The sequence below is a fragment of the Tachysurus vachellii genome, chromosome 2, assembly GCF_030014155.1.
Source record: "Tachysurus vachellii isolate PV-2020 chromosome 2, HZAU_Pvac_v1, whole genome shotgun sequence".
In the NCBI taxonomy this organism is placed as follows: Eukaryota; Metazoa; Chordata; class Actinopteri; order Siluriformes; family Bagridae; genus Tachysurus; species Tachysurus vachellii.
Window position 1 is genome coordinate 27,590,843 of NC_083461.1, and position 26,880 is coordinate 27,617,722.

Sequence of the window (26,880 nt, forward strand, 5' to 3'; positions counted from 1 at the left end):
AAACTCAGCAACATGTCCATCCACATTCTGGATATGAAAATGCATTAAAAAAAAAGGTTTCTGAAATCCATAAACTCAGTTCTTTTCAATATTCTATTCTATTCTCTCAATATAAATCTAAAACTTCGTCACATCCATGAATTCTTTTGCATCACACCTTTTAATATCGGCCGGTTTAACGATATCGATCAGACTACATGAGTTCGGAGATGTAGAATTGTCTCTGTTTCCGTTTCCTCTCTCTGCCCTCCTTTTCTTTTCTTTCTTCTATGCTTGTTTGTTTACTGTGGCATTCTACAAATCCTCAGAGACGCACAGCCTCCTTTATCTCTGTGGAAGGAGTGTAATCACTTAGAATCTGCTCGCTGTGCTGCTGTTTTTTCTAACCAGAGGGTTACACACACACACAGATACAGACAAAGAGAGAGAGAGAGAGAGAGAGAGAGAGACAGAGAGGGAGAGAGAGAGAAAGAGACAGACAGACAGACAGACAGAGAGAGAGAGAGATACAGACAGACAGACAAAGAGAGAGAGTGAGAGAGAGAGAGACAGACAGAGAGGGAGAGAGAAATATAGACAGAGAGAGAGACAGACAGAGAGGGAGAGAGAGATACAGACAGAGAGAGAGACAGACAGACAGACAGACAGACAGAGAGAGAGAGAGAGAGAGAGAGAGAGAGAGAGAGACAAAGAGAGAAAGAGAGAGAGAGAGAGAGAGAGAGAGAGAGAGAGAGAGGGTGTGAGAGAGAGAGAGAGAGAGAGAGAGGGTGTGAGAGAGAGAGAGAGAGACAGACAGACAGAGAGAGAGATAGAGATACAGACAGAGAGAGTGAGAGAGAGAGAGAGAGAGAGAGAGAGAGAGAGAGAGAGAGAGAGAGACAGACAGACAAAGAGAGAGAGAGAGAGAGAGAGAGAGAGAGAGAGAGAGAGAGAGAGACAGAGAGGGGGAGAGACATACAGACAGACAGAGGGAGAGAGAGAGAGAGAGAGACAGACAGACAGAGAGAGAGAGATAGAGATACAGACAGAGAGAGTGAGAGAGAGAGAGAGAGAGAGAGAGAGAGAGAGAGAGAGAGAGAGGGAGAGACAGACAGAGAGAGAGAGAGAGAGAGAGAGAGAGAGAGAGAGAGAGAGAGAGAGAGAGAGAGAGAGAGAGGGAGAGACAGACAGACAAAGAGAGAGAGAGAGAGAGAGAGAGAGAGAGAGAGAGAGAGAGAGAGAGACAGAGAGGGGGAGAGACATACAGACAGACAGAGGGAGAGAGAGAGAGAGAGAGAGAGAGAGAGACAGACAGACAGAGAGAGAGAGATAGAGATACAGACAGAGAGAGTGAGAGAGAGAGAGAGAGAGAGAGAGAGAGAGAGAGGGAGAGACAGACAGAGAGAGAGAGAGAGAGAGAGAGAGAGAGAGAGAGCGAGAGAGCGAGAGAGAGAGAGAGAGGGAGAGACAGACAGACAAAGAGAGAGAGAGAGAGAGAGAGAGAGAGAGAGAGAGAGAATCTGCATTTCTGACAAACACACTCAAGCCACCATGGACAGAAATATTTCTGAAAATATGAAGCTTTTCCTGAGCGACTTCCTGATTGGTTTCAGAGATTAAAGGCAGCGAGTGATTAAAAAAAACATTAACACTGACATCCAAATGTGTAACAAAACAAAACAGACCCGAATCAATCGGTAGCTTATATTCTAAAGTCGATGATCCAAAGCGTCTTTCACATTAATCACGCTTTTCATTAATTCCTTTACATTTAATCGTTTTTTTATCACTTCAATCTGCCACAACACACTTCCTTCATTTCCTCCTCTCAAAGCCTCCGTATTTCATCGTCCTGGTTGACGATTAATTGCCATCTTTAAGGAAGTCACCGAACGTGTGAGTTATTACGTAATGTATTGGATGGGGTTTTTGTTCTAATGGCCAGAAGTTTGCGCACCCCCGACCATCACAGCCATATGTCCTTGTTGATTATGTCCTTCCAGATTTATTCTCCCCCTGTGGTCGCTGTTGGATGTGAGGATTCGTGTTCACTCGCACGTTCTACAAGAATATTAGTGAGATCAGATCCTGTTGTCCAGGACACCCCAGTTCCAGTCCATCCCAAAGGTGTTCTGTCAGGGTTCAGATATATGATTGTGTGTTTTTAAGTTTGCAGTTTCAGTTCAGTTCAAGAGGGATTTATCAGGATGTGTTTGGTTTGGAGGGATGTGTTGGTTTTCATGAATCATGGAATATTTATTTTATTTTATTTTATTATTTGGTTCCTATCAAGGTTTCTTCCTCATGCCATCTCAGGGAGTTTTTCCCCACCACGGACGCCTGAAACGCAAATAAATGTGTTAAATTAAAGCTGCTTTATGAAGATGTTCATTGTTCAAAGCACTAAACAAATAAAATGAAATAGAATTGAACTGAATTTATTAATGACTTTAAAATGCATCTGGATATTTTCTAGATGTGTTTCAGTAATCCATCCCACTTCCTGAAGATCCTGATTGTTGTCTCGAATGTGTTCCAAATGTTTATTAACTTCATGCTGGGTTTTAAGGTAGATGACGACGTTGAGGAAAAAAAAAAAAAAAAAAAAAAACGAAACCATTTAATTGAATTTAATTATTTCATCATACCGAAGAGCTGCTGTATTTAACTGAGGGAGTGAGAATGAAAAAAATAAACAAAACACCCACACAATCTGCAAAAGGAGAAGGGCAAAACGCCTCCTACCTATGTGTGTGTGTGTGTGTGTGTGTTGTGCTGTTTTATGTGTGAACTCGTGAAGAAAAGAAATACAGATTTTGAGCCTCCTATTTTCTTGCAGCAGCCTGTGTGTGAAAGTGTGATGTGTGTGTGTGTGTGCCTGCCTGCAGGTTTTTCTGTTATTTTCCTCCATGTCACAGTTGAACATATCAGAGTCTAAACAGATCTGTCGCAATCCAAGATACCTGATGTGTGACTCTCTCTCTCTCTCTCTCTCTCTCTCTCTCTCTCACACACACACACACACACACACTTTTTTCTAATAATTATTTTTTGCTTTAAGATTTTTTTTTATTATAAATTGTATTCATTAGTTCAAGAGACTAAAATATTATACCAATTTATAAATTAATTTATAAATATTTACCACTTTATAATGTTGTCCAAACAACCTAAATCAATCAATAAATAAATAAATAAATAAATAAATAAATAAATGTAAAATCAGCAGCGAGACTGAATCCTGGACTGATCAGAAGGTGCTGATTGCATTTCCAATACCAGCGGCTCAGATGTTCATATCATTGCAATAATAAACAACTTAATACCACAAAATGAATAAATGAATAATGTCATTAACTGTAAATACAGACGTTTATATCTCGTGGACTAAATTTAAGATGATGCTGATTTTGTGTCAGAATAAATGTGAATATAATCATCACTACGTTGTAGCTGTTCCACAGTGAAACACAGTGTCTGTAGTCAGAGATGGAGAGAATGCTTTAAAAGGAAAAAAACAACAGATGAATAAAGCCGAGCTGCTGTTGTACAAACAGGACGATGGCAAAATTTCATTTTGGTGCAAAGAACAGAACAAAATTTCTGCACGTGCTGTGATTCATCACTCATCGTCACTTTTTTTTCTTTACACAGTGATGCTTAGCAACTTAACCTGATCTGGAAGAAAAATAAATGAATGAATGAATGAATGAATGAATAAATAAATAAATAAATAAATAAATAAATAAGGACAATTCATGAGATTCAGACCTACAGCATCCACGCAAGGCTCGAAAGCCACATCGCACTTTTCCGTACCGTGCTCCAATTAGACTCGTGAAAAGAGAAAGAAGGAAAGAGAACAAAAGCGTGTAGAGTCTCAGTCACGGTAATAACAGTGGTGGAGGAGACATTGGGCCTGTAAGCAAAACACATTCCCCCTAGAGTCAGGAGGCTAATTAGAGACGAAACACGGAGGAAAGACGAGAGGAAATAAAGTAGTGAACGGAATGAAGGTGGTGTGATTAGAAAAGGGAAAACACAGAGGATGAATGAGCTGTGTGTGTGTATGTGTTTGTGTGTGTATGTGTATGTATGTGTGTGTGTGTGTATGTGTGTGTATGTATGTGTTTGTGTTTGTATGTGTGTATGTGTGTGTATGTATGTGTTGGTGTATGCATGTGTTTGTGTGTGTGTTTGTGTGTGTATACAGTATGTGTGTGTGTGTGTGTGTATCTGTTTGTGTGTGTGTGATAATCTACAGTGTTGCTAGAAAAGTGGCATAAATATTAATGGTTCACTTTCAGGCTTGAATAGAAGGAAATAAATACTATGATTGTGACAATATTGTGCAAAGGTTTTATTTTATTTTATATCAAATCTCATACAGAACTCTTGTTGAACTTTGTATCTATTGTGTTTCACTGGCACTGAGGGATTTCTGTATCTATTTTTTTTTTATTTATTACAAGCACTAGGGTCTTCTTTTAAACTCCTACCAATTCTCATGGCGGTAATTCTGAAAAATATCAAATTTGCTTGATGTTTCGTTAATTTCTGCATTTGCAAAATCATGAAATCTTGTAGAGACTGATTGAAGAGAAGAGTTTGCTGTGTAGAACTGGTGTGATACTGTCTTTAACTGCGACTCTGTTTTTTTTTTTTTTTTTTGGAAAATGAAAATGATGAAGATAAATTGGATAAAGTGAAAGAGAAAAATGTAGATGAGGCTTTTTTCGTCCCCTTTAAAATGCATTCATTGAGCTCCATTTGTAAGCTTGCAGCTTTCCTGTTGTGCGTGACGGACCTCGTAAAGAAGGCTCAAGATGATCCACAAATCAATTTTGCTTGGTAAATATTTCAAATCTAGTCGTCATCTCATCAGGTTTCGTCTTCAAGGTGAGAAGGGAAACTCTGGAACAATACCAGCGATGGAAAGCAGGGATACGATCCCATCTTAAGCCGTTGTGGAAAATCGTTCCACATGGAAGTGAAAGTATTTTTCTAGCTCGGCAACATGGCAGCCGCTAAACATACAGTATAAGGACGGTCTAAGATTAATACTTAGTACTGCTTTTACACTGTTAAAGTGTCTCAGACACGTAGAAAAGTGAAGAGAACTGAACAAAGGAAAAGCAACAAACAAGAAATAAAAATGGAAAAAAGACAGGAACAGAAGAGATGAAGAGAATTAAAGGAAGGGAAAGAAACGGAAGAAAATAAGATAAAAAAGAGAACAAAGAGGTGACTGAAGTGGAGAGGAGATGAGAGGATCAGAAGATTTAGCAGAAAGGTGTTGTGAGTCTCATGTCGTGATTATTGGAGACTGACGTTACACGAGCATCTTGTCTCTCTTACACCACACTGAAAGGGGGAAATTTAATCAGACTCTACTTTCAGCCACTTGCAAGCGTTTAGCAATATTTCATGTCCGAGGCAACGATCCCGAATCACTAGTGAGTGCACAACATCGACCCGTGACGCCTGTTTATGCCGCCGCACGGTCAGAACAAAGAGCCTCGTCCTAAAACCAAAACCCAGACTTCAGACACACACAAAAAAAAAAATCTCTGTCTGTTTCTCTGTCTAACCAAAGCTAATGATAAGGGACATTAGCATCAGGGACATTAGAGCAGCTGCAGAACTGGAGGAATTAGCATTCTACTGTAGATCTTCTGCAACATCACATTCACTTCAGTCCAGCAAAGAATCTAATCAGCGGCATTATACCGTATGTACTAATAAATTTTTTGCATGTTTTGTAAAGTAAAAATTTCATAATAAAATTATTTAGACCTCAACCTTACATTCTGTTTAGAAGCTGAAGACAAAGGTGTGTCTTATTTCCGTGGGATTCTGACCGTGAACGTTTTGACGTAACCACAGTACCTCAGTATGTCACAGTGAAGTTAAAATTTTGGTGTAAATATAATTAAAAGTAAAGAATGTCACATGAACCCAATATGGCACAACGAATGAGACACGCCTTTGTTTTCACCAAACCTTAGAACCTTGTGTGTAAGTTTTGATCCATTCTGGTCCAGGTCGCTTGCTTCAATGTTACATTATATATCATCTCAAAAAAATCTCTGAAACTAGAAACGTGAGCCAAGTCTGAATACACAGAACTTTCCCTGCATTAATATTGATGAAGGTTTTGGACTTAAGTCAGCAACCTTAAAAGTAGCCTTTTGTGATCTATTTCATTTTTTAAGGTATACTTTAAATAATGTACTCAAGTTACAGTTCTCAAATCTTATTATTATGGGTTTTAGGCTTTGGAGACACACAGGAATTGCTCACATATCTTCAGTGCTAACAGCCCTTTCAAGTCCTTTCTACCATCTACAGTATACGAAGCTCTCTGGCACCAGTAAATACCTTGAGCTCCTGTGCCCTTTTTTAAATAAGATTACAACAGGATTGTGAAATGTTAGACCAGTGTTTGCAGTCAAATGACAATTGGAAATACCCAACACCATGTTATAAATAGACTTGATTTTCAGACACAAGCATGCAAGCACACGTATAAAATATCAATGAACATCTAAGATCGATATTCACATTCATATCTAGATTGAGTATTTTCACAGTACTATATGGGCTGATAGCTGTGTAAGTATCGGACCTCATATCCCGTTTTATATCGCCACCAAACCCCAGTATTACAATCTGTCTTAGTGTATCTGAGGACTCTTAATTTGAGTATGTATCATCTGTTACTGGCACAATGCTAATTAAAGCAGATGGTACATCACTGAAATAGTCGCACTCATAAAAAACAAATGCTGCAGAAATACAAGAGAATATTCAAGAACTTGCAACTTACTGCTGTTTGTGTGTGAGTTCCTGCTCCTTGTTGACCAGGTCTTGCTTAAGGCTGGCTAGCATCTCCACCGAGACGTCCACCTGCCGCGACAGCTCTGAGGCCTTGTCCTCCAACTCCTGCTTCTCCTGGCTGAGTCTTTCACTCTCCAGCTTGGCCTTCTCGAGTTCCGAGCTCTTCCTCTCCAGCTCGGCCTGCAGGCGCCCCACACGTGCTGCAATCTTTTGCTCCACTTCTTCAGACAGTTTCTCCAGTCTCTCATCCAGCTCAAGCCTTTCAAAGGCCCGAGCCCTGAGGCGTGCCAAGCCCTCCTCATAAGCAGCTTCCATGGCACTGGGGTCCATTGAGCTCATGGCTTTCTTCACAAGGATCTCACCCAGTGGGAACTCCACATTGGGAAGGTAGCGGGCACCGGCGGATGAGGTCGTGGCAAGCCCGAGCTCGTCGCCTGAGCAGGGGAAGCGGGATTCAGCAGCCAGGGCACTGTCGGCCACCAGTGGGAGCAGTGCGGCGGCGTCACACACGCTGTTGGATTTAGAGAGGACGTACAGCGTCTCGTAGGTGTGATTGTACTCTAGGTGAGCGCGCAGTGATGACAGGCTCCGGAAGCGTTTGTGCTCCCCGCAGCGAGGGCAGCGGTACGGCAGGTCCAGAGAGGCCATGCCAGGCTCAGGCCACTGGGCGCCGCCCTAAACAGGCTAGGCACCAGAGACCTCTACTCATCTCAGGTACATGTAGGACACTACACTTCATCCACATGCTGAAAAATCTATACACATTCCACCTTCTGAAATACGACTCAGCAGAATGCTGAAAAAACACCCTTTTGGTTTGTATCTTCTGTTTTCCTCTGTTTCCTTACATGTTGTCTGTATGGCACTGAATTCAACCCTGGGAAGAAAACATAGAACATAACGGTTTATAGATCAATGATAAAAGAAAACATAACAATGATCAAGTGTCAGATTTGTTTAGTAAGTGTCAACTGACACATTTCTAAAATGCCAGGAAAAGCTCCAGGAATGACCTCGGATGAGACATGTTTCATTTTCTGCTAAAAGAAAACAGAAGAAAAGAAAAAAGAAGTTTTATAGGAGGGTTGGGCCATTAATCATCTCTATATAACTGTAAAGATCTGAATGTTTGCAGAGTAAAAATTATAACCCAATAACATCTGTTGCTAAGGAGTCTAACATTATCTTGAATGTGGAAACTCGATTGTCCAGTCAGGGCACAGAATTGGAACATCTGTAACTTGCAGTTCATTCCACAAAGCCAGGATTTGTCTGAATATGGGTAATAATCTCAGTAGTTTTCCTGAGATCTGATTTTTGAATATAATTTGTGTGTTATCACTGTTTACATCTTTAACACTGTTTATACAGTAATCAGTGGTACAGTAAGTGGGTATTTGACTAAATAAATGCAGTGTATTTCATAGCAATGAAACTAAAAGACAAGGTAAAAACACAAACCCTACCACTAACCATGATCTACCATGAACCTGTAAAGGAGCCAGAGAATAAAACAACTAAAGTCAGGAACTAAACTCCACCTTCTTTCTATTTTTTTCCTGTAAAGTTTCTCCACCAATCACCTCCTTCCTTCTCCTGCCTACTCTTTCTAACCAAGAGTCTTTAGTGTGAGGCCAGGCTTCCCCAACCCTCGTTCTCTTATTTCTCCCTAGTTTTAGCAGTACCACAATACCTCACCATGTCTATAGGTTGGCAGTCTGCACTTGCAAATACCTTTTTATATTTAAATAAGGGATTCAGTTGAACTTCATATCTGGTGTACAGTAGATCCAGATTGCCTGGCACTGTCAATCAATCAATCAATCCCTCTCTCTTCATGTTCATCTCAGTAGCCATCATTCTGATGGAATCTTTCAAGAAGGTTCATCCTAAGACTACATCCATGTCTAAATGACCCTTAGTGACCCTTAGTAGAGTGTTTAAGCAGTTTTCCTCTATACAAAATGGCAGAGCTGACCTACATATGACCACTAATTTGACATGCTAGAGAGCATTCATACGACATCTGAATAAAGGTGCAGCTTGGTCTAAAACCATTCCATATATGTCTCAGCTCTAGATAGTTCAGCAATCGCAGACCACTACCTATTTGAAACATTTCTGGCAAAACCAGTAACACAGAAGTCTGAAATGCATCAGGCTAGTCCAATATCCCTACTGAATACTACTGTACTACGTCCCACTACCTGTCCATTTGCCTAGCATCTTAGAACAATCTAATCTCTCTGGAATGTGAAAGGGAGACTATAAGGCTAGAGGCATTTGGAGTGCATCCAGTGGCATTTGAAACCAACAATTAGTCTTTGAGTGACATTCCCTGTTACAGATTCAATTAACCCTCTAAGACAGTCAGGAGGATGATCCTTCACAAATCAGTAAATCTAATTAACGATGTTTACGTCTATAGACTGATGATGGTGTCATGTGGGAAAAGGGCAGTCTCTAGAGAGCAGTGATATGAACTGGAGCAGCATCAGTGACTGATTAGACAGCAAAACGTTGACATTGAAACCAAAAACACTGAACCAAAAACATGCCAACTGTGAATGGAAAGACTTTGCTAATGCTAATTCAAATCAGTGAACTTTAGCACTTTTGAGATTTATTTGCTCAAAAAATAGAAGAAATTACTTTTCTATTTCAATCAAATTGTAACTGATTAGAGCTCATTTAAAAAAGATAACAATAAATGTATATGGCAAAATTATTGGCACCCCTAAGGAACATTTAAAAGCTGCAGCATGTTTGAGAAATGCATATTATGTAAGATGTGGCAGGACACAAGTGTCTTTGTTGTGGACAGTCCAGAAATCATAGTTAGTCCATAGCACAAGACATAAAATGGTTAGACTAAAATAAAGATAGAATAAGTTTAAATAAGGATAATCCATTGTAATAATTAAGTATTTGCATAATCAAGTATGCAAAGATCATAACCATGAACAAGAAACACAAAAACTAGATCTTTTTTGATTGCAGCTTTCCTAAATTGGTTTTAAACTTGGAACTTCTCTGAAAAGGAAATTAAAAATGGTCTGAAGGATTTTAAAGCTTCCAAAGGCTTTTGGGTGTAGAACAGTTTTCCTGCAGGGACTGGGAGTAGACTGCTGCACAAACACACACTTGTGTAATTAATCAAGCTGCTTAAACGGTCATCAACTGAACACTGTACACGACGGCACAAGAAATCAGCTCACATCACAGGAACAAACAACTACACAACACAGCACACGCCAATCTGTCATGTCTTGTAACGGAAGTCCTGAAAGCCTCTGATCAAGAATCAGCTTTCCTGTTTTTCCTGCTATGTCAAGCCTCATGATGTCCGTCCCAAAATCTGATATCTCGTTGAGAAAAGCTCTCATAAGAAGAATTCCCATCTGAGAACGCTTTTTCACTCTTTAGAAAAGCAAGGCCGCATCTGACACTGCCAGCGCCCAGCTTAAAGTCCGGTTACCATAGAGACACTTCCTCTCTCATACAAATACATAAATGAGAGGTTGATTCAGAGCCACACGTTAGCTAATATGCTTGTTTACTGCATGTCTTCACAAATCCCCTGAACTGCACAGGACTTTCATCCAGAAATCGCCTCCTGTTTAATCTTTTGTTTGACCTTATTGTGCCATGACGGATCCTCGTCCTTCTCTCAAAGTCCACCAAGACCTTATCAGCCCAAAGAAGCTCTGATGCTAGGAATCAAGTTGCCTTGCAGTATTTAAATTCCAAAATGGGGAATCAGGGATAGGAAAGACACAAAGCTTAAGATTAAGAACACTACAATTGTTGGAAGCAATTGTACAAGTCAATGCAAGATTTTATTTTTATAATGAATTTGCATCCTTGATAATCTGTAAAGAATGAATTCCAGCAAATTCAAGTGAAATACATTTAGGAGCTCATTATTTTATTTCTTCTTGAGTTGTATTTCTGTTTCTGGTTCATTTGTGCTTTTACTGTTTTAAATAAAGAATTTAGTGTTTAAAATAATATTTTATTGAAATTATGTGTTTGTTTTGCTTTAAGTTCATTTCACTTTGAGATTAATTGTGTAAAAGAACATGAGACCAGGAACTTTTAGTATAACCTGTGAGTTATGAGATCCAAGTACTGTAAGTTAGCTAAAGTTAGCACCAAAAGAGTTTGGTAGTAAATGTGACTAGTGACTACTGTAATTGTGACTGAATTGTGATAAATAATCACATTCAATAGGTAAGTATTTCAAGGATGACAACTGAATCCGGGACATATTTAACCACAGAACCAACAAGCAAAGCTATCTAGCTAGCTGACTATAATGATAATAACAGTGATTAACAAAATGATTGATTGTTATGGTACTTTAGTACATTGTATTTGGTTTGATTTTTTTTTTATGTGCGGGACAAATTATGGTTTCATCAACAAGTCAAATCCCAATTTCAAAAATGCATCAAAGTGGCAGAACCTTTTGAACTATTAAATATGATTCACACTTTTGGCTGTCTTCTAAAGGCCCAGAGTCTCCGATGATGGGAGTACCGTATCTACAGATTACACTGGCTTCTATTGATCCCAGGGCTTTTCCACTGAACCAATTATCTTTCATTATCCACCGCTTATGCTAACAGTCCAGTAAAACCTCCACTGCTAACACAGAACGCTGCCTTGTGCCAACACGACCTCTATAATGACCTGTGGACTATGTAAACTGGCAGAACGACATATACAACACCTCTTATAACATCCTTCTATGATTTTGAGGGTCTATCTAGTACTATATATTACAAAATATATTAAAAAGTGTCCTGTATCATATTAGCTTTCACATTTGATCTGCTGTATGGATTTTGTCTAGTTGTGTGTCCATAGTAACAATGCAGACAGAAATCATTCATTTTCAATAAGCTAGTATATAGTGTAGCCAGGGGCGGAGTAACAGTGCCACAACCAAAATTTACTGGAGTTTATGCAAATGAGAAGAGAAGATATATAGAGACTATTAATAAAATTCAGTTGACCACTGACTCATCAGCCAAATAATAAAATGAAACAAAATCTGATTTGTGGTAATGTGCGTAGTTTTTCATATGTCTGTTGCTTGCTAGGTTTGCGTTACAATATTGTATTAGCAATATAATACTATCGGCCTGCACGAAAACAGTGTAAAAGCAGACAAAACACTAGAGTTTTTTTTTACCAGTCGATGGCAAAAGATGTCACACACGATAAGACCATGCTAGTAGCGTTAACAGAATGCAGGGAATTACGAGGGCTAATTTAAAAGACATTTCTAAAATTTTTGTCCAGTGGAATGGTTAAAGGGACTTGGTAGCTTAGTCACTTGTTTTGTTTTTCCAATTGAACTGAATTGAATAAGCAAAGTATCTGGGTACATGACGTGCTTATTGGGGTTTTCACTTTTTACACTATTTATGCTACACAATGGTATATGATTTGTGATGAAGCTACTGTATCACATGACTCTGTCGTCTACAAAGTTGCAAAACAACATCAAAAGTGTCAATAGTTTACATAAAATACATGAAGTGACATATTTTGGGACAATATTTTAGTGTTATTGGCCGTAATGGTCAGTCAGTGCTTTCTGGGATCGTTGATGTGTTGCTTGAGTGTGTGTGTTTGTGTGTGTTTGTCTTTCATTTTTATAGACGTGTGTATTGATCTGTTACATTCAGTATTTGTGGCTTTAAACCAAAAAATCAATGCAGTCCAAAACAGACCTGCTACTATAACATTGGTCAGATTTGTCACTGGCTGTTATCCAATAGTTTTGTAATAGAGATTCTGAATGAATATTAGGAAGGTGAAATGTAAAATACGCAGTGGAGTAGCATGACCTGAGTCTCAAATCAATTACGAACCGGATGCAAAAATGACCAAATATGGCAGTGTAACCATGGGATTTCACATAGCAGCATTATAGAGCAGAAACCAGAGAGCTGAAAGCTATCAACATGAAATCTACAGTTTTGTCTGGTCACACATTAACCCCATCATCATCAAGCCTCAGGATCTCGTCCGTGTCTGTGAATGGTGTCTTTTTACAACTACACTTAATAAGCAAAAGTGTGGAAAATATGACACAAGGAATGTGATGATACTGTGGAATATTATGGCCAGTTTAGTGAAGAAAAGTAAACGCATTTATTAACATCAACACACGCAAAGATTATGCACAAAAGAAGTCTGACGTCACTGTGACTGGAAAGAGAAATCAGCCAATCAGAAGAGAGAGAGAGAGAGAGAGAGAGAGAGAGAGAGAGAGAGAGAGAGAGATCCCAATGCAATGCAATAATTCAAGCAAAATATATTCAGATGTGATGAATATTAAACATTGTTCTTCCTAAACAGTTGAGACCTTTATTGGTTCTCTAATTTGGTAATTTGACGGTAAGGTCGTGAACGAGAGTCGATTTATTCTCGCTGTGATATTTTTATATCTTTATCCAGTCGCAAATCTGTACATGTACGTAAACACTATAGCATAGTAGTTCTCAAAGTGATGTCTGCACACCAGTATAGCCAAGGGGTCAGTGATTTTGTATTTTTTTATTGTTATTTATTTAAATTTATTTATTTATTTATTTATTTATTTATTTGAATATGACAACTCACGTTATCGAAGTAATTATATTTAGGGGTCTAAGCACCAAAGCCAACACAACAAAGATCAATTTTTGTTTATAGGAGTAGAAAAGAATAGAAAGTTTTAAAAATATTATTTGATAAATTGATGAATCAAATCCATACTGAGAGTGTTTATAGAATTTATATTTTTTCAGTGAAAGGGGACTCACTGAAATGTTATAGGTAAAAGACCAGAGACTATAAAACTTTGATTATTATAGGCCATTTAAACCTGGACCATTGTTGATAAAACTGTAATAACATTCATTTATTTTACCAAATTTGCCAGATTAATATCTGATTCCTGGAAGTAGTGTAATATGAAAATAAACTCATAACACTTCACTATCGTTACCAACTCATTCATTCATTCCATTTCCTTAACCAGAGCAACTTGCATTAATTTTTTAACTCATTTTATACATCTGAGCAATTGAGGGTTAAGGAAGGGCCTTGCTCAGGGGCCCAGTAGTGTCAGTGGGATTCAAACTCATAACCTTCCACTTGGTAATCCAGCACCTTAATCACTAAGCTACCACATCCCTTAACAGTCTCACATAAACACCAAAGGTTTTGTTGTCCTGTGCCGAAGATAATGCTTGTTAATCTCCTGACGACGGAAACTTCAGCCAATAGAGTTGTTGTAAAAACACATTAGGACATCTTTGAGTTTTTGGACCATAGACGAGAGGATAAAACCGGTCTGAACGATGATTAGATTGAAATGTTCTGCATCTTTGCTGCATTTGTATCTGACGCTTTAATACAGATGTTGCTGATTTGAGGGCGCACGAATGATGAGGTGTAAAGGGGACCTTCATTCATTTAGCCATTAAAATTCTATTCTTTTACTTGCAATTTACTACAAGGTCAAAATTCGGTCCTGCTCTGATCCTATTCTACCGTGGTGATAAGAGAAGATATTTTCCCGCACACACTAATCCGTTTAGCAGATGATCTGATGCACTGATACACCGATTAAATCAAAACCCAATCATCAAGCGCACGGTGTGAAGCAGAAGCCTCCATCCCAAAAAAAGATGCTGATCACATCCTGTTTTTTTTCTTTCTATGTCAGGTCCAAGAGCGCGAGCCCCTGATTAATGCATCCTCATCCACTGCACGCATGAGGCAACCGGAACCGGAGCCGTTTATATGATCATAATATACAACCTCCAACCTCTCTGATTATCCGTGCCCGGTGGTGATGGTGTTCTTGATGGTGATGTGATGCCAGCCAGGTTTGCACCATTTCTCGTTCTCTCTCCCCCTCCCCTGTCCTCCCCTCCGGTGCGGCTCGCGCTCCTCTGTAATACCCCGGTACACCGGAAAGCGCGCGCCTTGGAGGACGCACCGCCACCGCGCTCGATCTCCTCCATACCAACACGCCAGGTCAGAAAACAAGACAAGGCAAGAAAGAAAATATCAGACACGTTGAGAAAAAAGGTCTGTCCTCACCTCTATCGGTCTATCCCCCGGTATTTTCCTCCCGTGGAGCCGAGCTCGCGCGCTCCGGTGCGCTGACGTCACGCCGCTGCGCTCTGCAGCATGACGCGCGGGGCGCGCAGGAGCTCACCAGAGTTGCCAGATTGCGAGATCCACCTTTTTTACCACCCTGATGTCTGATTATTATGATTTGATTTGGCACGTGAAATAGGTTAGTGAAGTGGGATTATCAATCTGGCAACCCTACAGGAAAAACCTAACGAATCATATACTGAATCGAATAACTCCGTTATTTGACTCGACTCTTGGAGATAAATGCAATACGGGTAACATGTACAAATCAGAGAGAAGGACAAACCGGGAATAAGGGCATCACTGCGAAATCCCGGGATGCATAATTAGGAGTGATTTAGGAATCGACGAATCAAGCACGAGTCGGTTCATTTCGAACGAGTCTTTAAAGTGACTCTAGGGAATCGATTCGAACATAATGATGACCTTTATTTGCTTTAATACAAGTTGATGATCACCTCAGTCAATTAATGCCTTTACTCATAGTGCAAGTTATTTGCTTTATATTCTATTAATTGATCATTTTCATTCAACATGTATTTATTTATCGATTAATATATATTTTATTTTTTTATATATTATTTGTATCAACCTATTCGTGTTATGAATTGACTTTATTAATCCTTTGTAATATAAACATATTGCACAATTTCTGCTGTCCACAAGAATCCTGGAGTCCTGATGCAGGAGCAGTCAGGGACAAAAAGAACAAACAACAGCTCCGCCTTGTGGTGAGAGTCTAAAACTGCACCCGCAAAATATAAAGTACGCTTAAGCAGCTCTCGTTCTAAATATTACTGGACAACTTTTTTTATTATTATTGTATTGTTCTCTACATTGTATAATTGATGTATGATATGGGCTGTAGGGTTGTGATATATGGTGTGGTATAGCTGCTATATCTTACACCTTCTGTCTGTCCTGGAGGTTTGCACCTAGAACCTGACACAGTGTAAGTGTTTTCCTTTCATTTCATCCTTAAATGAAAAGGAATAAATCCAAATAAAGAAGAGATCACTGCTGTATATTTGAGAAACAGCTACGGCATCAGCATCAGACATTGGCTAGTTTACATTTACACCATTTTTCCTTTTATGGTGATGAGCTCTAGTACTGTTAGTCCTTTAGTCACTATGTTAGTCATAATTCTCAGAGAACTACAGAATGAGCTATTTAAAACACACACACTCTCACAAACACATACACACACACATATACACACACATACACTCTCTCTCTCTCTCTCTCTCTCTCTCTCTCTCTCTCTCTCTCTCACAAACACACACACACACACACACACACACACACACACACACACACACACACACACACGCCCCTCTGCATTCTTTATAATTCAGATGTAGCCAAATTGACAGGCATACTATAGCAATAATTGCCGTCCTCTCAGATCCCTTTGTGCTTTGATTGGCTCTGTTTGAGACGTGCTGCGCTTTTCACTTGCTTTTTATTCACAAACGCTTGGTCTGGATATTATTAGTTCCCTTTTGCTTAGCAATCATAATATGTGACATTTCTACAGCGTCGTCATTTCTGTGAAAGAACACAGTGAGGATGAGCAAGAAAACAAAACACAACAACAGAAGGAAAGAAGGAAAGAAAGAAAGAAGGAAAGAAAGAAGGAAAGAAAATAGTAAGAAAGATATAACAAACCTGTGAATGGGCTCGAGAATGTATTTTTTTTGCCATCACGTAATTATATGAAATTATTTTTATTACTTTTATTGTTATTTTTATTATTTCAAGCACATTTCAGGCCTGCACTTATTTTCTTCACCAATAGGGGGCAGCAGAGGTTAACCTTCAAAAAATGTATTCACGTTACCTGCAGGGACATGCACAGAATTTTAATATTTTACTTTACCTACATCAAAACAATCCTTTAAATTGAAACTAGGCATTGGTAGCTAAATTTAATTCTCTATAATAAATATCCTATTTATTTCATTTTGGAATATAATTAAGTTACACATGCTCCACAGAAAACAATGTGCTTCCTACAACACTCTGTAATGGAAAGACATTTTTTGCATTTCACCTGATTCTTGTAAATTATATTGCAGCTTTAAATATTCGCCACCTGAGCTGCATGTTCGCCGTATATTTTAAGAAGAAACCACAACATACAACAATTTGAAACTTGAAATGGTTGGGCTACAGGAAAAAAACTTACATATATACACATCGTGTTTAATACTAAAAAGTGAATAATCCTTCTAGGAAGATGAAGGTCAGAAAAGGTCAGAAAAAGCATCCATTGTGCCTCAGTCAGCGGTTCTGTTTGTGTCTAATGTGTCACAAAGGGAAAAATCACAAGCAGCCACACACACACACACACACACACACACAAAGACACAGACATAGTTCAGTAATTACACTGCAGTCTATCTGCTTTTGATGAAATAATAAGAAAGTCAGTGCAAACTATATTTAGAAAATGCCCACTAAAGCAGCAGTATGTAATTTTTCGGAACTTGGGATCTCTCCACTAGCAGTATTTAGCTTGCCTATATCTATGACTGATAGTGTAGATAATCATATGATGAGGCATAGATGAAAATAATAATCACTAACCAGCTAATCTGTTTCCCATTAAAGCGGCAATAAGTATATTTTATTCAGGAAAAACGTAAATAGCACTTATGCTCAACAAGGCATACACCTTATACTATATGTAATAGACTCAAATTTAATTATGGTGCATTTATGGAATATTATGTATAATGTTCTATAAAAGGTCCAAATAGCATAAATGATCTAGCAGAAATTGTCTTCCATATAAAAAACAAATCCCAAAAAAAGAGAAAAAACCTGAAAACTAAGATGCTATTAATTTTTTAATTGCTAGCTGACTACAAAATGCCCATTGTCAGTCATAGATGATAGATGGAGACCTTCTGAGTCAGCAAGTGTCCATGCTAATTGTAATTAGTCCAGAATAGATTACTACCTTCCTGTGCTAATTATAGAGTAACAGCTATGACAAAATTCAGTTACAGAAAAACAGTTAACTAGTCAGAATCTCCCAAATTGTCTTTATTTATTATTGTTATTAGCATATTTAAGGAAACAAAGGATGTCTGCTAGCATAACAGAATTATTCACCTACTTTTTCCCACAAAGTCTACATAGATGGGGTTTTAGCATGTGTAGCATGCATACTTTAAACACCTCCACAAATGCTTTTTTTTTTGTTTTAACCACCCAAAAAAGTTGCATATAGCCTCTTTAAGTCCCCCCAGCTCAAATAAAACCTATCACCAGAAATATTTAGCAGTTAAACACAAAAATATTACAGTTCAGTGTATAGAATTTACACACAGGAGTAAAAACAGCAAGTGTTTATTTAACACCTAGAGCGTTTTATATAATCTGAACTAAAATGGACACTGCACGAGGAAATCCAACCCTGGACGTGTAGGAATTCAGCAGCAGGCATCTTGCTCTGCACTGATCATTTGTTGTAATCGAAACACATCAAGCAAAGCATTATGAAATCCATTAATGATACATCGCATGAATGTATGAGCCACGGCAATAATACAGACCTCTGCAATCTTAGCATGAGCCAGAGACGTTACCATAGTAACAGAGTATGTCTTATCAAGTATGGCTCTCGTGCTTTTTTTTTTCCACTGGAACTTATTTGGGCTTTCAGAGTAGGTATGACAACAGGCTATTGAGCCAGCGCAATGATTTGCATGTTAATAGATTTAACAGGAGCAGTATGTTAATTTGGCTGCTAGCTGAGAGGTCTCGTCAAAAATCTGTCATATCGCTTAAAACTGAGATCGACGTATATATAGAAGCTTTTATGAAAATGGTGAGGAGATACTTGAAAACTAAAAATAGTGGCGGTTCAGGTGAAGGTGGAAAAGGCCGCTGTTGTTCTCTGGATGGAGTGTGTGTGTGTGTGTGTGCGTACACATCAATGATACTGCAGTCGACACCTGGAAGCAGAAAATACTCAAAAAATCCTCGGTCGGAAAATTGACTGTGTTGCAGCTCACACATTTGAGCTCTTGTAGGAGGACTGAACTGAATTCATGTTGAATTTTTTATCCTTAGCTTGTAGTTAGATTGCTAATGTTCATGTTAATGAAGGAAAATATACCATCTAGTTTGTTCGTGCTAATAAATGAAAGCATAGCAGCTAGTTAGACTGCTTTTTTCCATGCTAATCAAATATACAAAATTGGATAGTTTGAGTCCAGATTTTCATGCTAATACAGCAAAGAATAGATTAAGAAAAAGAGGATAGCAACTAGCTAGAATGTTAAATGTAATTGTAATTGTTTTAAACATTTTAGTGCAACTATTCATGCCAATACTCACGGAAAATTGCGGTTACCTAGCTTCTTGTTTTACTGAAATAAAGGGCAGATTACTACCTCATATGATAATTAGTTGGATAGAGAATTCATTCATTCATTCATCTTCTACCGCTTATCCGAACAACCTCGGGTCACGGGGAGCCTGTGCTCAGGCGTCATTGGGCATCAAGGCAGGATACACCCTGGACAGAGTGCCAACCCATCGCAGGGCACACACACACACACACACACACACACTCATTCACTCACGCAATCACACACTAGGGACAATTTTCCAGAGATGCCAATCAACCTACCATGCATGTCTTTGGACCGTGGGAGGAAACTGGAGTACCCGGAGGAAACCCCCGAGGCACGGGGAGAACATGCAAACTCCACACACACAAGGTGGAGGCGGGAATCGAACCCCGACCCTGGAGGTGTGAGGCAAACATGCTAACCACTAAGCCACCGTGCCCCCCTTGGATAGAGAATTAATTCGCAAATTAAACCAAAATAAATATATAAATAAATAAAAAAGATAATAGCTAGATACTAACTCTTTATGCAAATAATCTAGCTAGTTGGAGTATGGTGTTTTGTTTTTAATGAATTAAAGACCAAATAGATGACTAGCTTTGCTCAAAGTTAAAAGGTAAACGTCTAATTAATTTAAGTAGCTGCTACACAAAGCAGTAATCTATCAAGTTATATAATTTGATCTATTAACCTGAAATATTAGGCTATTTGTGTTTAAATACTTATAGAAGTTCCCAATTTCAGTAGATTTCATTTTAATTTTCCTCTATAATTTACTAGCAATTCAAAGAATGAAGGAAAGAATAGCAGCTAGTTAGCTTGCAATAATTCCATGCTAAACTGAATTACAGCAGTTAGCCCTATTACATTTACATTTTCTTCCACATCTGATAAATTAACAAGTGGAGGCTAGTTAGACGGCAAAGATCCATGCTAATAGATAAAACAATTGAAGCTATGCTAATGTCCTACATTATTAATATGAAATAAAGAATCAAAGGTACTTTCTGCACATTTTTATGCTAATAAAACGAATTATAGGCAGCAGTTAGTTTACTTTAGACCTCTTGTCATGAGTTAAAGAGAAGATGCTAGTTACTTTGTTAGCTGTTGTTGCTGATATATTAAAGAACACTTTAATATAAAGAAATATTTTAATATGGAAATTTTTTAAGCAAAGTTTTCTGCTCTGAAACAGGCAAATAGTTCATTTCCTTTTCTCACAATGTTTCTGTTCTCTTAAATTTCAAGTCTCTCTCCTGCTAAACTGTTTAAACTCGTTACACTTTGTGACCCCGACTTGGCTCAGCTTGACCTCGACGTATTCATCAAGCATAATGAAGGCCTGCGGTGTGACGGGGAAGACGAGAGCTGTGAGTAAAGGTGAGGCTCGCAGCACTTCCACACTCGTGTTGGCCATTATCAGGAACACGGTGACGGCTGCACTTCTCTGTTAATGGACAGCAGAATCACGTAATACGACAGAACGCTGCTACAGACATGATCTTTGTGACGGAGGAAATACCATCAGAGGCTATTAAACTTGTTTGACCTTTGGGCCATTTATAAGAATGATGGGCTATTAATATGGTGTAAATGCCACAATGTGGTGTGGGTCAAAAACAAACAAAAAAAAAGAAATAGCAAATGGAAGTGCTTTTGGAACTCACAAATATAATCATGTCAGAGGAAGAATTAAAGGAATATCACAGCGTTTTTTCCCCTAATATGTACCTATTGTATGTGTGTTTACAATGGATGAGAATTTAGACATGCATTTCTGCACTAACCAAAGGGGCAGATGTGGAATTTACTGTAAAGATTTTTATATACTGTACGTTGCTCTGGATAAGGGAGTCTACCAAAAGCCTTAAAAGTAATGTACATGTAATTGTGAGGTTTTTGGTGTCACAGTATAAAATCAAACTTTATAAAGAATGAAAGAATGACCATAGCACCAGAATCAGAATCACACAATAAGAATCAAAATAACATTGAGAATCAGAATCATATTGGGAATCAGAATCACTTTGAGAATCATAATTACAGTGTGAATCAGAATTGTATTGAGAATCGGTCATCAGAATAGATCATTCAAATCTATCTATCTATCTATCTATCTATCTATCTATCTATCTATCTATCTATCTATCTATCTATCTATCTATCTATCTATCTATCTAATTGGAAGAAAATTCGATTTTCAAGAAGAAAGGGAATAAGACTGCATTTCCGTATTTAAACCCAGAAAGACTCAATGCTTCAGCCAACATGTCACCTAATCCGTCTCCCTCAAGCACCGCTGGCTCTCGACTTCCTGTTCTTCCACATCAGCTTAATGCTTAACCTGCAATTCCTGACTCCAGGTTGAGGGCCACAAAAGCTCCATCATGCCCAAGAGATTCTTTCACTTCCTCTTTCCACTGACTGGGAATGGGATACGGGGTTAATGTTTAAAACCGGCAGAAGCAAATCCATCAAAGTCGACGTCAGAGCTCCTTAAGAGAAGGACTGATGAGTACAAGAGTACCATCACACTCTCAGGGAATCAGAAGAGATGTGGACAAGCTAACCAGCCCTCAGAGGAAGTGGAAATCATGGAACTCACAATGGGAGATCATAATGAGATCAAAGGTGCTAGAAGATGTTTGAGATGTAGAATTCTCATGCATCATGGTGTTTTTTTTCTCTGAGAAGATTGTCTTACCAAAACTTGAAGAACATTGCATTGTTATGCAATGAAATCTACAACAGAGTGTATCCCTATTTTAAAAGTTTCAATTAAAATGCTGAAGAACTGTCCAAAGACTGGTTCTTGATGGTTCTTTAATGATTTTGGCTATAAATTTTGGCCATAAAAGCAAAATAGCAGAATGTTCATTGGGGAACCATAATGGTTCTTTTATTGGCAAAGCTTTGAACAACCTTTTCTGGCATCTTTATTTGTTTAAAGTATTTTTTAAAAAATCACATTTGAATTGTGTAAAAGCACAGCATGGCTATTTTAAACCACATTACGGGACCAGAGGGTCTCCAATGGATACATTTCTTCTCAATAATAAATGTTGATAATTGGTGTAAAGAATAGACGTCTTTTGCTTTCCCAGTGGGGTGCAAACATTGTCCTGTATTCGTCCTCGTGAGACAGAGATGGATCAACTCTCTTCGCTACACACAGGGAATCATAAATCGAACCTTGCTCAATTTCCATCTGCAATTTCCTCGACTCAATTTGCACGTGCGCGGATCTTCCAAGCACCTATGTCATCCCAAGTAATTACCATGGCATGGCTGAACTCGAGTAATCGCGGCACTCGTCTCGGAACAGTAATTAACAAGAGCTGTAATTATATCGCCTGTTATTCAGGGGGTTGTAATATGAGCCTCGAGAGGTGGAGCATGCGTTGAAAAAAAAGAATAAGCTATTTTTCATTATACACAATGATGCTTCGGTGGAGGACAGGCTCAGTCTGGGACTTGGTTTAGGTTGTCTTAGAAAAGACGCTGTTTTCTCAGCAGGATAGCTATATAGTAAGGACCCCCATTTGTGTTGCCCCCCATGATCTGCCCGACAAACCGCACAGCAGGTGGGACTGTACCACCAATCGTCAGAATGGGGGAGGGGAGATGCATGTAGACATTAGGAGTAACATGCTGGAACAGGTAACATGCTGGAAACAGATACAAATATAGACAGGGCTCAATTAACATTGTTGATTCCTCACCAAAATCAAACTGAAATTTATTTAATGCTTAGACATCATAAGACGGAAGACAAAACAAAAGCAGTGTAAGAAACTGAAGTGATGGAGGTTAAGGAACTGTCAGGGTCTATGCGATAACATTTTGATTCCTAAAGCAACGAATCAGTTCCTGGTGCCACAAGTGAATCTGCTGCATTACAACTAAACAAAATACAAACACATTTAGTTTACTCTGATCAACACTTACTGTAGCCATCTTTATTTAGAATCTGGCTCGCTGTTAATTCATAAAATAAGAGGAGTATTTTGAAATGTATTAGAGTTTTGGGCAAATCCTTGCTGTTTTTTTTTTTTGCTAACCTCGATGCATCGATTCATTTTAATTATTGCGTCTTAAACCGATGCATGGATGCAAACAACGGCATCATAAAACCATTAATATTTTATTCTTTTAAAACCTCCTTCCTTAAAATCTTTTGGAGCACTAAACGGATACAGGCTCAGACAGCGGCATCGTGTTACACGTTTAATACACATATATTCTGGGTCTTGTCACGACGGATTGATCTTCTTTTTCTTCTTCTTTTGTATTTAACAGTCAGCTTGTACAGTATTTCCGTTAAAGCTGTTAAAGATCTCAGGAACGCAGCATGAAATCACACACCAAATTAAGCCATTTAAACAAACAATTGAGTCCTTTTTTTTTTTTAATCACTCTCGAGACAGTGCACTTTAGACCGAATATAAGTTACACGCTCAGCAAGCATTGCACTGCGCCCATCTGGAATAGAAAGTCTGTTTGAGAAGAGATCAAATTACGAAAATGCCATCTTTAAATGTCATCCTCGGCGAAAAGCTCTGAAGCCGCACGACGTTTGCTAAGCGTTACTGTATAAAATCATAATGCAGCCACACTCCATTGAGTAATAGGTGTGTGTGGCCTGCTTACAGAAATAAAATTGCTAAAAATACATACATTCTGGAATGAGCATCTTGGTGTTGTGGCCAATTTCAGAATGACTCGGATCCCATGAGAGATCCTTAGCCAACTTACATGGCAGGTTTCCAGCCTGTGGAGCAGATTTCATAGCCTTGGACATCATTAAGGTTTGAAAATAAATGTTGCCACACAGAGTAGAGCAACAGGGCTGCCATAGCTTAGCACTTTCAAGATTGCAGTGTTTTGGGCTTTATGGCACACATAACGTTATTTAAGTGCACGTGAGGCAGGGGGGATTTCAGACGCAGTGGAGTAGTCCTGCTGAGCACACGTGAGTGGAGCTCATTCAACCCACTCGTTTTATTAACTGGCCACAATCAGGAACTGAATTTTTATTTGCTTTGAGATTGTAACTAGATAGACGCTGGCGTTATTTATTTATTTAATTTATTTATTTCACCAAAGAGCAAACACGAGCTAGAAATTAAATTATAGGTTGTACTGATTTCATACAAACATTATTTTTATGAGGAGAATTTACAAATTTGCAAATTGGTCACATGACCAGAGAAGTTTCCTTCCATCGTGCACCCGAGAAAGATCTCATAGAACATGAAAGACTATTAGAAATTATGCATCCTGATTGTTCAACGAGAAGGTGTTGATTCGTTTTCTGTAACAGAAGCTCTGACGGTTTATATTAAGGTTATCGTTTCTATAGCAACGGTTCAGCTATAGGGACTCGTACTGATGATTGTCCATTTATGTATAATAAAATAGCGTGGAATTGTTGCTATAGTGATAATTTCTGTAAGGAGACGTTTATGACGTTTATGGAGGGAGTCTCCAGCGTCAGTGTTTCTTGTATATCAGCACAGAAGAGCCTTATTGTCTACGTAACTAACTAAATGTAACTAGAAACAGATAAAAATACATAATGTAATAATCATCTTCAGTGCGGTAAGTTACACTGCTTCATTAAACCAATATACAGTAGTGTTGATTATTTTCCTATAACCGGAAAATTGTTGTGTGTTTTAAAAGGATTTTGTTTCATATGCAACCGGGATGAAAATTAAATCATGAAAAAAACAAATAATCCGATCACATTTAGATCAAAACATTATTTGCTGCTTGATTTCCCATGAAAGCCAAAGAAAACCGTCAGATACGAGGTACGAGGTAACGTTCTGAAAGTTTCAACTTTCAATAAACTTGCAAGCCGGAAAAAGGATTTTTTTTTTTTGCTTACACACAATCGTCCTAATCGTCTGTTACATCAGTTTTACATCAGGCTTTGTCCGGTTTTAAGAATAAAGTGCTGGCATGCAAATATTTCTGCTTTCACACCAAAAAATGTTGTGTTGTCAAAGCTGGTGTTTTTTATTATTTCTCTTAAACTAAACTCTTTTATTTTGTGTGTGTGTGTGTGTGTGTGTGTGTGTGTGTGTGTGTGGATATGATGGACCTGTCTGGAGTTCTGTAATGGTGGATTGATGGCAGGACACAGCACTGATCATTAACTAGGACGGGATCTTACCTGCCACTCAAAGTTTCTTTTAGTAAGACAGATGAGGCTGGATCCCTGTTTTATGTTCTCGAATTAACCCTTTTTTCCTCCACTACGGATTCATCTTATAATACATCCGGATTTCCTCTTATAATACGTAATTTCTCAGTATTCTTGAGTCTATACGGAATGATGTATAGACGGATAAGAGAACGGTCATCTTGAAAACGAGAGACTATTAGCTGGTGCCCAAGGGGACACCGATTTGTGGTGTGGATGACAATTGTGCGGTGGTAATGAGGCTAAGCCTGAGACGGCTGTGTCACATCAGGCCACCCATGTGTCAGTGTGTGTCAGAGAGCACGCTCACACATAAGACAGAGCAAGAGATGGCAGAAAGAGAGAATAATACAGTCTGGAATTAAGAGAAAGCGTGAGACCAGGACTGAAGGATGGAATGTAATTATGAGAGAAAAAAGAGAGAGAAAGAGAGGGTGAGGAAAAAATAAGCGTGAAGAGACACGATGCAGTAAGTTTATCTCGGCTGCCCATGGTTCGCCCGCAGTGTCAGACGGAGAGAAACAAGCACTTAGCCATAGTGAGGCAACAGTTACCTGAAATGAAGTGTGCCACATCGGAGCGCCGGATTTCCCCTGAGTAACAGGTGCGCCACCGAGGACCACTTCAGGAACCGTCTTTATGATTTAATCTTAATCAGTTCTGTTGACTATGAAGTTACAAGAACATGCAGATACACGGAGCCGGTGTTCAAATGAGCCAGAGAAAGTTCTTCAGAGGAATGCTAACTATTTGTGGTTCTCTAAAGAACTGTGTGAAAAATAAAACTTAGAAAATGTAATCTTTATAAACCGCACGAGTGAACGTCAAATCTGAATCATGTGAAGTTTATTTTGTACAAGGACGTTTCTTTCTTTAAAAACCAAAACGTTTTATTATCTACATTTTATTTCTAATATATAAATGAACCTAGTGCTTTCTTGCGTCGTCTGAGTTGCCCCTTTAAAGAAGTTTTCCAGCCGGTAGACTCTCTGGATTAATTCAGTTTGATTATTTTATGGAAAAAGGATCATGAGGTGTAACTGGAGTTTGCAAATGATGATCCTTAAACTCTTTGATTTCATGCTTAGTGCATGTTCTCAGGACTTAAAGCAGGCCCTCCACCACTCTATCATGGACGTCTCTGGTGTGTGATTGAATTGCTTAGAGACAAAGTGTTCACCTCTTCGTCGTGGTTTTTCAGCTCACCGTGACGCTTGACCTCCAGTTGCTATAGAAATGTGGTGGCGAGAAGAACATCCATGGAGAAGCCTCCTTGACCCTTCGGTTTAACTCGTCGTTTTTTAATGT

At 38.7% G+C, this 26,880-nt stretch overlaps 1 protein-coding gene across 2 annotated transcripts in view; it reads right to left on the reverse strand.

Annotated features, from left to right (window-relative positions):
- The window catches only part of fbxo41 (F-box protein 41), a 33,752-nt gene extending 18,686 nt beyond the window's left edge, over positions 1 to 15,066 (reverse strand). The window contains exons 1-2 of one of the 2 annotated variants that reach the window (XM_060864107.1): positions 14,929 to 15,066; positions 6,809 to 7,696 (exon numbers count right to left, since the gene is read on the reverse strand). In XM_060864107.1, the coding sequence (XP_060720090.1) occupies positions 6,809 to 7,467 (659 nt within the window). In that variant the 5' untranslated portion in view covers positions 7,468 to 7,696; positions 14,929 to 15,066. Of the gene's footprint in view, positions 1 to 6,808; positions 7,697 to 14,650; positions 14,713 to 14,928 lie in introns of those variants that run through there. The other variant, XM_060864106.1, reaches the window with a different exon arrangement.
- Between the last annotated feature and the right edge of the window lie 11,814 nt (positions 15,067 to 26,880).